General features: G+C 33.0%; 1 protein-coding gene across 1 annotated transcript; it reads right to left on the reverse strand.

Moving 5' to 3' along the window:
- Positions 1 to 676: 676 nt before the first annotated feature.
- On the reverse strand, positions 677 to 6,570 carry LOC142636663 (universal stress protein PHOS32). The gene is made up of 2 exons (XM_075810939.1): positions 5,617 to 6,570; positions 677 to 1,081 (listed from the first exon to the last, which is right to left on the reverse strand). Exons 1-2 carry the CDS (start codon positions 6,326 to 6,328, stop codon positions 1,062 to 1,064), a joined length of 732 nt encoding a protein of 243 aa, XP_075667054.1. The 5' UTR covers positions 6,329 to 6,570; the 3' UTR covers positions 677 to 1,061.
- Between the last annotated feature and the right edge of the window lie 6,927 nt (positions 6,571 to 13,497).

The following is a 13,497-nucleotide window of genomic DNA, read 5'->3' on the forward strand; positions in this document are numbered from 1 at the left end:
AGACTATTAGTATTCATTTTTAAAACTTTAAGGACTAAGAGCTATTGAAACATCATAAATTGAAAGTGCTCAACATGTGAACTTCAAGGACCAACGATATATTTTTACCTTTTTTTCCCTCTCTAAAAATTGAAAAAGAAGATGGATTAGTGAAAGTCTTGTAAGCCGTAGCATCACACTACCTCAACTCCTAATATGGCTGAAGCAGTTCTAAACGATAAGAATAGAGACTAGGTTTTGATGATTAGAATAGAGACTATTGGGGAAGATGATTGAGTGCCTATCATGCATTTTCGGCAACCTACTCTATAGAATATAGATGCTTACTATTTGAGTTGGATGTTGCAAGATTTGTTTTCATGTTTTAAGTCTCTTCTTACTTCTTTAGTTCTTTTTGTGGACTCCCACCACACACAAAAACAAAAAGAAGTATAGTGCAGGGCCTGCAAGCTGAGTTATAACCATACATATGAAAGTGAAATGTGTTTATGGGCCACTGATTTACAAGGCCATATGTCATAATTTTCCATTAAGTAGTAGTGGACACTCTTGTAAGCTCACATATACCGATTACATGCATTGTGTGAACTCCTTTAGAGTAACAAATAACATGCTCCCTTGTGCTTTTAATTTTTCTTTATTATAAACTACGGCTTTAAGAAACGTGAAGAAATTATTCATTTAAAATCTCCACTTATTACCATGAGAAATACTAGATCCACATCAAGTTAGAAAAAAAAATAACAATATCCAATTTATATCTTTTTGTTAATGTTAAAAAAACTGAAAGCATGAGGATGCACACTCTAAAGGGGCAGCTGACACAATATTATATAACAAGGAAAAAAACTGCAGCCTGTCATATTCAAAGACCTAAAAACACAAGAAAGAGTTCATCGGTCATGCTTCATTCCAAACTTCATAGATATATAAGGGGGTGAAAAGGTGGAAGAACAGAGACCAGTACCAAACTTTTCCACAAGACATGACTACACACCAACCAGGAGTTCTTCAACTTCCAAACACCTTCGAACGAAAACATCAGCATCCCCACCATCTATTCATGAGGTCTTGTCCAAATCTGCGATATATGAAAGCTGAGTGTAAATACCAACATTCATGGATAGCAGAGAATTAAGGACTTCAGCCACATGAAAAAAGATTAACTTTGATACTTCAGGGGTGAGAAGGTTCATATGAAATGTAACCCTCTTTCCAGCTAACATCAAAACATGTTATAGACATCTAAGAAGACCATTAGCATGGCAATCAAATGATTAATGATACCCTTGTTAAATAAAAAACAGATGATTAGAGTCTTATAAATGAAAGGTTCCCACAATCTTCTTAAACAGCTACTATATATTGTAGAGGGCAAAGGCAAACGTTCAATCAGATAATTCAAAAACCACCTATAATGATGGCAGCAACACCCATAAATTGCCCTCATCTTTTGTCAAGAACTACAACTGGAAAACTACTCAAGAACGTAATGGAAGATTAGTCAACCCTGCTTTGTTATGGAGGAAGCCCAACAGTAAACACTTCAATGTCAGCATTGCCAAGCAATCTTTTTTGATCTGAAGCTGCTTTCTGAGATTCTTACCAGACAAACAGCAACCTCATAGAGTACAAAGCATAAAACATCCAAGATTCTATCACTTGACTATATCAACAATATCTTCATCTGTATTCTGCATACTCAGCTTCTACAACAAAAGACTACCAAAAAATAGGTAACCAAAAGCATTGAGCATTCTGTAAATGCTTCATCCTCTAGTTACCCACTGCCAATGCACAGCAGGCAAGATACTGTTGTAGCATCTCAAAGAGAGCCTTTGGCCCATAACTAAACTAAACAATGAGCAAACGCCTTATGCCCTCAAATAATGATTTTTCACTAGCATAACTTATAAAAAAATGATCATCCACAAGCATGACTGCCATTTAACAATTTCTCTAACAAGATACAGTGAAACTCCATTTCTAACATTCCACCCCAGCTGTACAAATTTAAGTATAAATGCCTGTGTTTACCAAGTGCAACTTGCACGGTCCCAAGAACATAAGCCACAACTGGATCCTAGTGCCTCCAGGATGCCTATTTTAGCTATACCATACATCTTTTTGCAGACTCCTTTGTACTCCATAAGCACATTTGCCATTTTTCTCCTATTTCCCACATGAGATAAGTAACATTCCATGCTTGGCAACGGTACCCATCACATCTATTGTGGTGAAAGGTTACCATGTACAAGCATATCTTCAACAACAATTCTGACTTCAAAGCCCACGAAGTCCAACTGTTTTGTGGTAAATCTTCTTCAACACCTTAAACAATTCTAATTCTTAAGAGTTACCCTCTACTTGGTGAAATTCCAACTAAAATTAAAGCTGGACCTTTCTATAGACTTCCCTCCTCCCATGAAGTAGGTAGCATGAACTAAATCCATTGAATCTGCTCTCTCTCTCTCTCTCTCTCTCTCTCTCTCAACTAAAATTAAAGATGGACCTTCTATAGACTTCCCTCCCATGAAGTAGGTAGCATGAACTAAATCCATTGAATCAATCTCTCTCTCTCTCTCTCTCTCTCTCTCTCTCTCTCTCCATGATTGACAACAAGTACTTACGAAGAAAATAATAAATACAAAAGCCATATTTGAACAAAATGAAAAAGCCTTTAGGGAATATGAAAAAGAAAACAGGAGTCACATAGTGGCAAACAATTGCTGATATCAAGGAAAATGAGGAACATAAATTCTAAATGCCAAATTGTATTTAATACAAGTGTTCTTAGAAACAACCCTCATGCAGACAGCAGAATTCCATTAAAGAGATTTCAATGAAAGCATTTAATTTTTTCCCAAAATGGGGCTTAATTAATCTATGTAAAGATGCATATATAAGCATTAATTATCACTTTTGGAATCAACATGAGCAAAACATATATTCAACCCCTAAAAGGTAAATAGGAGAATTAGAGTACCAAGAAGTAGTATAGGTATACCTAACGCTCCAGAAGTTCAATTGGCTTAAACTAGAATGATCAATGTTAGATGTGGAAGCTCAAAACTTGAAAATTGGCCCAGTCTCTAAACTTGATGCATTAAAAACTAAGATCGAATGAAAGCCCGAAAGCTTGAAATTGGTGGTTGAAATTGAAGCTTGAACTTGGAGTCATGTTTCAAGAAAATAAAAAATTGGGTCTTGACCCATGATCTCATCCTCCACAAAAAATATATATAAATAAATTTATATACCAGATAATACCAAAAACAAAAGTTCAGAGAAGATAACAAAATACATCCAAATGGAAGTGCCCTGAAACACACACTAACAGAAATGTGAACTCAATGTGGAATAAAGGGTGTCATGATGTTCTTCTTTTGAAATGACATACTTCTCTAAAAAAATTTGAAATAACATGATTTAAACTGTGAGATTAACATGATGTCTGAAAAGTAAATTTTAAACAATAAAAAAAGCGGGAGAGAAAAAACATTTAAGGCTTTGAATTTATTATCATGCCATTCAAGTAAAATACATGTATCAGGCATTTGCCAAATATGGCACTTCAGAGTACGCAACAAAGTACATTGAATAGGAATAAATAATGCGGAAAAGACCAAACTGAACAAAATCCTCAATACACGGGTGTTGTGATGTTTCACATCCTGAAATTATAGACTTTGGCAAAAAATGTCTGCAACTAAACACACCTCATAACGTTGAGAAGGAGACACTTCAAAATTTTGTTTGATTATTAAGGGGAAAGTTTAAAAACAAAACAATCATTTTCAATACTTTTCATTAAAGGAATGACAAACTTAATAGAAAGTTCAAAAGTATTAACTGTTTAGGTCTCCCATGGTTTTTGGCAAACCCGCCATTGGATTATATTACCTCCTTATACCCTCAATGAATGTAAAATATCAAGATCATCTAAGATCAATAACTATGCCATCTCAAAAAATGTTTAAATTCCAAAATTTTTCGATTATAAATTTAAAAACAAAACATGAGTTACACCTAGGGCTGTAAACGAACCAAACCATTCATGAACAACTTGGGCTTGGCTCGATAAAAAAGCTCGTTCATGTTCGTTTGTTTGCAAATAAGCCAAACTTGAGCCTTAGTTTTAGACTTGTTAGATAAACAAGCCGACCTCAAGCAAAAAAAATTGTTTGTGAACAAGCTCGTAAACAATAGGGCTCGATACAAAACATGCCGAGCTTAACCTCGTTCATAGCTTGATATATGTTTACTAAATAAACTTATTATTATGACATTACACATATGTTTTGGAATGTTAATTTATAACTTGTTTATTCATATATGTTTTGGAATGTTAATTTATTTAGATTTGTGAAGATTATAGTTGTACCAATGACAAAAGTAGATGTAAAAATTGTATTTTGAACAAATACTCAAACTATAGAAAATAAATGATGAGAGATGGATTTAATTGTGTACAGTTGTAATTTGAACAAATTCTAATCACGGGCGTTAAAAGCATGAGAAAATGAGTATATTATTCATATATATATATATATATATATGTATGTATATTTGTTTACTTGATTTTTGGTAATATAAGCATTCGATGATGCAATTTTTTTGGATCCCAAGCTAAAAAGCTTGACTTGAGCGCGAGTTTGAGATTGATATTAAGTTCGAGCTTGACTTAACTAATTAATCAAGCCAGGCCAAGCCAAACCGAACTCAAGTTTTTTAGCATTCTCACAAGCTCGAGTTCAAACATTGTTTTTAGGCTTGTCTCAAGCTCAAGCCAAGCTTGAGCATTTGATTTTTATTGAAGAGCCAAACTCAAACACACACTACTCGGCAAAGCTTGGCTCGTTTACCGCCCTAGTTACACGTCTTACACTTACACTTACACACTTACACCAAGTGTACTTTGATTGTGACCCATACATATATGCAACCTACATTTGCTGAAACAAAATGTTAGACACAAAGCTCGAGAATACAACTGTCCTGCACTACAATTAGAGTTAAAATTGCTATATATATATATATATATATATATATATATATATATATATATATATATATATCATGCTCTACAACAGAACCATTCTGCACTAAAAATGGAGTTCAAATTGCTATTAGCCCTTATGATTCCACTGATATCAAAGAAACATAATCATCACAAACAAAAAAAAAAAAAAAAAAAAACAAAGGCATCCCAAAACACAGGGAAAAACAAATCAATAAACAATGTCACAATGGAACACCGATCACCACGCACCAGATGTTAACAACATAAGAACAAAGCAATGCTTCAGCTTGAAAACAATACGCATTAGAATCCTCCCCATTTGAAATGATGAGAATGATGACAAAAAAATTATCCTTCTTTTCATAAATTCTAATTCTTTGTGATATTAGTCATCAAATCATAACCTTTAAATAGAAAATTAAGCATTGTATTCAATTCTCAAACCAAAATTATAAAGCAAATTCATCAGCTTCTACAATCTAACCTACCATAATTATTGATTTATTTCACAAACAATCAAATCTATACCCAAAAAAAAAAAATTTGAAAAATGTATATGTACCAAACAAAGAGAGAGAGAGAGAGAAAAGTACCAGATTGCTTATCCAATGCGTCATGGTACTCCAGCTCATCTTCCGCAGCAGATTTTCCACGCGAATGAGATTTCACATTTCCATTCCCATTCTTATTCTCATTCTCATTCTCATTCACATTCTCATCCTCATCCTCATCCTTTTCCTCAGGAAACCTCACCACGACGACGGGACAAACGCAGTGATGAACGCAGTAATCGCTAACGCTACCGAGCCGCGATTTGCTATTCCGGCGAGAAGCGCCGAAGCCACGGCTCCCCGTAACGACGGTGCTGAGCCCAAGCCTCTCAACCTCAAGGCAAAGCCTCTCCTTCATGTCGTGATCCTTCACGATGTGGATCTTGAACGGAATCTGCGCATCCACGAGCGGCTGAGCCAGATCGTTGGCCTTGCTGGTGGTGAACGCGTCGAAATCGTCCTCGAGTTTCTGCTGCGACCTCGCCGATCCGGCTTCCGGCTCTTCAATGGCTCCCCAATCGGCGCCGTAGAGGACGTTGGTGGAGCGGACGTGGAGGAGGATCACGGTGTCGCCGCGACGGAGGTAGTTGAGTACCGCCCATCGGACGGCGAATGCGCTCTCGTCGCTGAGATCGACGGCTATGCCGATCTTGCGGTCGATTTCGCCTAGCGGGAATCGCGGGGAAGACGGTTGGACCGTTATTGCCGTTGCGTTTCGCGCCTCCGATTCCGTTACGTGTTTCGGTGAAGCCATTTTTTTTTTTTATTAGTTTTAGTTTTTTTGGTATTGTGATTTGAGAGAGGGAGAGAGTGAGAGAGAGAGAATTTGGGTGAAAAGGAAAGGAATATTTGTTTTGGGTTTTTAGGGGCTGAAACTGAAAGAATGGTTTTGGTTGCGTTTTTCTGTTTTTTGGTTTTCGGGGTTATGTATGTATCAATCAATGTATGAAGGAGAAACTGTCGTTGAAGTGGGAGATTGGGCGACCCGTTCGAGAAAAAGTGTCAGGACAGCACTGTCAGCGATTTTATCCGTTTGCATGATTTTGTCTTTTCCTTTTTTTTTTAAATTTATTTTTGTATTGTTCTGTTTTTTTTTTTAGTGTTTTTGAAAAAATAAATTATAAAGTAATCAACCTTAAATATTTTTATTAACTAAAATATGTTTTTTAATTTTTAATTTTTATTTTTTTGTGTGTGCTCTTGTTAGATCATTTTCCTTTTCTCTTGTATGTATTTCTTTGTTTCTCAAAATTATAATTATTTATTTTTGTATTGTTCTGGTTTTATTTTTATTTTTTTATTTTAGTGACTTTGAAAAAATAATTTATAAAGTAATCATCCTTAAATATTTTTTAGTTAAAATATTATTTTGATACTTAAATTTTACTACAAATTTGATTTTCATCTTAAATTTTATAAAGATTTTTCTTGGTCCTTTAACAATTGAAAATAGTATTATTATCTAATTTGTATAATTAACTAAAATTTTAAAGCTTTTTCTTGGTCCATAATTATAATTATATAAATTATAAAACACCTAAAAAGTAATTATTTTGCAATGACACAAAAATATGAAGAAATTCTTACTATGTAACGTATGAAACATTTTCTAACATTCTAAATCAAATAATAATAAGAAGGGTAAGAAACATAATTTATCACTTATCACACTTATGTTTCTTGGGGGAAAAGACCAGTGTGGTTTATTTTTAATATATGATATATTTGAATTTATGTGTCCGATTCATTATAATTATTGTTGATGACCATTTTGAGGCCCAATAGCGGAAAGAAGCCCAACAATATAGGTGAAGAAGAGTTAGTGGATAATTAGAAGAACCATTAAGCCTGGATGGCAGGAGCAGTGGTTCTTAGGCGCATAAAGTACATAAATGGGTTTTGAGGAAAGTAAATGAGTCTAAAAGAGCCTACAAAGAGAAGTAGAAAACACATGAGTATTATGTGACGTAGCAAAGTAAGAATGGGTCACGACAAGGTTGAAGTAATGAAGTAAGAAAATAAGGGGTTGATGGGAAACTCGTGAACCCAAAGGATGTGGAATAAGGTAATTGGGCCAAGGGGTCCAAGGAAGTTAGTAAAAGGCCATGGGTATGCAGAATTAGAAAATGGGCCAAGGATGCCCAAGAAAAGCAAATAGATCAAAGATGCCCAAAAAGAGAGAAATAGGACAAGAGAACCCACAAGCAACGAAATGGGTCAAGAAAAGCCCAAAGTAGCATGAGTATAAAACCAATGACTATATTGAGTCGTTAGGAGAAGAATAGGCAGCATGTCTAAAGAGGCCCAGCAGGCACGAGTCAAATAACACTACAGTAGGGACAACAAAGTGGTATGGCAGAAAATAGCGGCAGAATTATGGAAGGAGTGAAGAATAGGCTGAAGGAAGAAAAGTTCACAATTAAGCAAGGTCCAGCCTTTGAAAGAAGCAAGCTGTAAGGAATGAGAAATCAAAAAGCAATTCACGCCATAAGGAGTCAATGATGAGCAGTAGAGTGCATAGACGAACCCTAGACCATGGCAAACGCGTGAGCAATAGATAAATTTTGGACGTACACAGAAGTGGAGTACACGCAAAGTTTAGACATTACCAGCCTGTACCCAGTCAATACAGGAAGTGGTGGGTCATGGGTCAGAAGTAAGAGAGGGTATAGTCTGGCAATGGGAAGAAAGGAAAGCCTATTCTGGGATTTCTGCTCAGGTTTTTTTAGGAAAAATATCCTGCTGGGATGACATACTACCCAAAAAAGTAAGGATGAGTTGGAACCACTAGGTGCATGCCAAGAAGGATGGGAAGAGAGAACACCCACACCATCACCATGGCGGATAAGAATGCCACTATAAGCAAGCAAACAAAATAATTTTCATTGTCTGATGCCGGGGAGTGGCGCAACTAGCACAGGTAAGTAGTAATGGCTGGACAGTTGACAAACCAGTGGTGATCGGCAAGGACACCCAAAGGTAGTTTAAAAAGAAAGGTCTACAAGGAGGAATGCAAACTCAAATGCCTCCTTGCTCAAAAGGAAGACATCCAAAGGTCCAACTCTCTTTATTCTTTGTTTCACTCTAAATACAGACAGTTCAAAATCAAAACTCTTAGCATATCCATGTTTGATGACCAAAATGGGCATTTGTCCCTTTCGCCAAAATTTTCCAGCAAAATACCTCATGTTTGAAACTTTCCAAATTTTTTTTTCAAAGTTCAATTTCGCTATAACTCAGTTGTCCAAAAATAGAGTTTTACATTTGAAACTCGATTTTCTAAAAATTGAGTTTTAAAGCAAGGGTATATCTCTAAATAGTTTCAAAAATGGGACACTTTGCTGAAAAATTTGTGAAAAATGGATAAAACTCTATTTTGGCCCCATGTTTGATACATGTTTGTGTTAGACATATCAATAAAAACTTTTGCATGCACGTCCTCAACGTTCTCGTAGGATTTATTTTTATTATTTTATAATGAACTTCAACAGTTATACAAGAAGAGGACAAAGAAGAGCAGTTTGGCTTACAAACAATAACTAAGGCATTGCGCAGACTGTGATTATTGAAACATAAAGGAGCTAGAGAGGTTGAAGTGACCAAGTAAACTATAGGGATGGAGTAATCTAAGATTGCAGCATCTATATTGATCTTGATCCAATCAAAGGGTGGACGTGACCAAAGTAAGCTGTGGGGATGGAGGTGTACTTGGCTTCTTGGGATCAAAAATGCCTTTTAATTATTATTTTTTCCTTCAAAAAATCCTTTGTTAAAGTTAAAAAATGAACATTTTTATTTAATTACTTATAATTCCACCCAAAATTCTCAATAAAATGAACTTTTAGTTTTATATACTCCTTTCCTCCCTTCCAAATTGTCGGCCCTCTATTAAATTTTGAAATGTCTCAAAATGTAATCTTCTTTAAAAAGTCAATAAATAAAATTCCTAATTTACCTTTTATTTTATTTAAAAAGTCAATATTATTCTTTCTACAAAGTTTAAATGAATGAGGACAGTTTTACAAACTTATACGTTTTTAATTAAAACTTTATGGGAGATTTGGCACTTTCAATGTTCATTGTATATATATTAGGTGGCATACCCATATTTTTTGGAGTTTTTTTTTTTGGGGCAAATTTTAGTTATTGCTAGCAAAATATTATTTAAACTTAACATAATTACAAGTCAATCCATCATTTTTAAGTTTTTTTTTTAATTAGTCATTAATTTTTTTGGCTTTCAAAATATATACACACACACACTATTATTTAAGGGCTTTCCTAGTTTGGTATAAACATTTCATTGGTCCAAAAATAGTCTTACAACTCTACCTTTAAGTGAAAACAAAACTAAAGGATGATTCAATAATAATATAACTCTAACTTTCACTAAAATATTGGCTACAAAATAAGATCACTCTTTGTTCAAATATTTGAAATGCCCCAACTACCCATATTTCTTAATCATAGCTCACGTTTTCAAAAAAATAATAATAATAATAACTTTTTTTTACCTTTATCAAGTCTTAACTTTTTTTTTTTTTTAATTTGCAGTTTCCTACTTTCCTTACTTCTAATCTCACTTCTTTTTTTTTCTTTTTTTTTTTTGTATTTTGTATTTTTTTTTTAATTCTCTTCTTCTTTATTTTCAATGTAAAAAAAATGCATCATCTATAAAACTGTTACTATAACTTCTCATCCATAAATTTGGTATTACCATATATTTTTATTTTTTTGGAACTACAACCCAATTGCCAAGATAAAATATAAATAAATGTCGTCTCTTCCCCTTCTTTTGTTTCTCTCTGAGGTATAATTAGAGATAATTTTCTTGATACTCAATTTTTTTTATGTGTTTTTTTTTTTTCACATTTTTGTATGTCTATCTTTATGTTACACAAGTTTATAGTTCTGAAAAGATTTTCCTTAACTCTCTTTAGGTGTTCAAACTTGAAACACTCTTCTACACTGGAATTGGTGTATATTTCAAATTGTCTTTTTGTATATAGATATACAAAGAAAGAACAGTCGATACAATAATTTTAAATTTTCTTTTGTATATAGAAATACATAGAAAGAACAATCCATACAATACAGAAATACAAATAATTTTTTAATTATAAAAAAAGTGCCTCTAAACATGTGAATGTGAATGTTCAAAGGCTAGTGTTTATAAATGGTATCAAGTTATAGACCCATCACTTTGTTAGTTTTTTCTTCTTTTTCTAATTAGGCATTTAAGAGTTAAGACTCCAAGTATTATGTTTTTCAATAACGTTTCATTGTCTTAGGTTTTTTTCCGTTAATTCTAGTAGTGCTTCTATGATTATAAATATATTCTAAAAAAAAATAAAGTTGTAGTGCTTCTACATTTTTACATTCATTACACATATATTACTCCATTAAGTATATTTTAGTTTCTAAAAAAAATCAACAAAATATTTGAATAGCCTTTAGAAGGGGAATTGTTAGGAAAATTAATGGGCAAGTGAAAAACTAAGAATTAATGGTCATAAATAAGAATAAAAACATGAAATTAAATACCATATGAAATAAATGCATTTACTTTATTAAAAATTTTAAAATTATATGCCACGTCTATTATTATGGGAAATATATTGGCATGTACAAAAGCAATTTTGACATGTGATGTTGTTTGTCTATATAATACCACCGTAATGTAGGAAGTTGTTGCATGTCATTGTAGTATGCCTAGAAAAGGAACATATGTCATTTTAATGTGCATCCACCAGTTTTACCAGTTTTGGGAACTAGCTTTTCTATTATATTATAGATAAATATATAGATTCGGTTTGAAAGAAGTTCTTCTTGCACCATTAGATTTTTCTAGAGAGAGAATTTGTACTTAGTTCAATGTATTTAATAGATTCACCTGAAACAATGTATTTTAGAGTTTTAAAATCAGGTACATTGTGAGCCTTTATAATCCTTTTCAAAATCTTGTTACAATTTACCAATTTTCTTATCAAAACTTGTAATTCTTTGTTCAAACTCTATGGAATCTCCATATTGCAAGCATAGAAACTTGATTGTTATGGATGTACCATGTGAAAGAACTCTATCAGTAACATATGTAGCTACCCCTCCCAATTAGTCTATCTCATCAAATTCTCTTGTGACCTCTAATATTTCTTTATACCTAATAACATAATGAGCAACAATTACCAATATTTTTTAATGGAATTTGGGGGGGGGGAGGAATCTCTTAACTATTCCATAACTACAATCATGCATTTTATGCCTATCCAATTTCATTCTTAATGCATTTTGCTGGATATGTTTATGTCACATTGACTCTTCATTATTCATTTTGTTTTGAAATACAATTTCGATGGAGGCTTATGGGTATTGCCTAAAAACACAATCATAATAACAAAGTATCATTCTCATCACTAGTTGTAATGTTTCTTTTAACTCAAAATAAGATTTCTATTCAACAATTGAATATATATCAAGCAACAAATGTAAGTTTAGGGTAATCTTTAATTTTTAACTTATGTTGACTTGTATTGTTATTTTGTTTATGTTTATGTTTAATGTTATTGGTAGCGCTTTGCCTCCTAGAAAGCACTTATTAGTGAGATATATCATTGAAAACAACTAACTTTACCTTAAGACAAAATTTTATGGTCGGCTAGAGTTTATCCAAGTGTAAGTAGAAGAAAATAGTTTAATTTAATTCCTAGAATGATTGAAAACATTAAAAAAAATCAAATAAAAAAATGCAAGGGTGGGGATTTTTGAGGGGGTAAGGAAATGCATTGGCCTTATTATTATTCTTAATACAATGGTTCCTTGGAGTCATTATCCTCTTCTGGGCAACTTTCATATCAAAAAGGCTACAAAAGTTGAAGAAGGTATTTGCCAAGGTGTTTCATCATTCCCTATTCATTTTAGCAATTATTGTTTCAATTTTATTGCTAAAAATTACAACATAAACATTTAACAAGGTTGCAATGGCAACCTCCATGATTTGCTATGGATTTTGAACAAACTCACGTCTGTCTTAACAAGAATAAAGTAATGTTAGCCACCATGATTGGGTAAGTTTTACAATTGCAGAGTGATTTGCTGTGGATTCTAAATAAATTCACGAAATCTATTTTAATAAGAATAAGATGTAAAGCATATTGTGAGAATTGCAGGGCCTTGGCAATTTTTCATTATTTTCATAACCCTCGCTTATGATTTGCATGGGTTTCGTTTTTAAATATTGGCTTCTGTCATGGAAGCCAACTTCAGTTTGCCCCCATAGTATTAAAAAAAATATTTGTTTGATAAAAGTTATTTTTTATTCTTCATTATAAAAATTGGGATTGCGATATTTGCTAACTTCTTTAAAATTCAAATAATTTTTGCAATTTACAAAGGAGAGTCCCTTAAAAATCATCATATTCCACAATAGCCATCAAATTCATAAAATTGTCTTGAACATCAATGCTTTGATATCTCCTTTTTAATTGTACATGGCATCTTATTTCTAAATTACAAATGCAGCTGAAATTTATATAAACCAATCTATTTAATTTGCCGTTGTCAAGCACATCGGTTGGGTTTACCTTTTCAAGTCCAAATTATTAAAGCCAAAATTGCATTATGCATGAATAATTAATTATCCATATTCCGATGCACCATTGCCAACCTATAATTGTTGGTAAAATAAATAAATAATGAATGTTTAAGGTTAAGAATAATTCTTAAAATGATAATTCTTAAGGCATTGGTTAACAATCCATTTTAAGAAAGTTCTGACATCATTTTTATAGAAAATGAAAAAAGCTGGCAAAACATTAATTACTTTTTTTCCCATAAAAAATTTCTTTAAATAATTATTAATCAGTGCCCTAAGAGCATTCATTAGCATTTCCCTTCTTAAAAACCAAATTCACAATAAAAAAGTAC

This window comes from Castanea sativa, chromosome 5, assembly GCF_040712315.1.
Source record: "Castanea sativa cultivar Marrone di Chiusa Pesio chromosome 5, ASM4071231v1".
Taxonomy (NCBI): domain Eukaryota; kingdom Viridiplantae; phylum Streptophyta; class Magnoliopsida; order Fagales; family Fagaceae; genus Castanea; species Castanea sativa.

Excerpts from the sequence above, each read along its gene's own strand:
- LOC142636663 (XM_075810939.1), bottom strand. The coding sequence starts at position 6,328 with ATGGCTTCACCGAAACACGTAACGGAATCGGAGGCGCGAAACGCAACG. Across the intron at positions 1,082-5,616 it reads CGCATTGGATAAGCAATCTG|ATTTGGACAAGACCTCATGA; the intron begins GTACTTTTCTCT and ends CATATATCGCAG.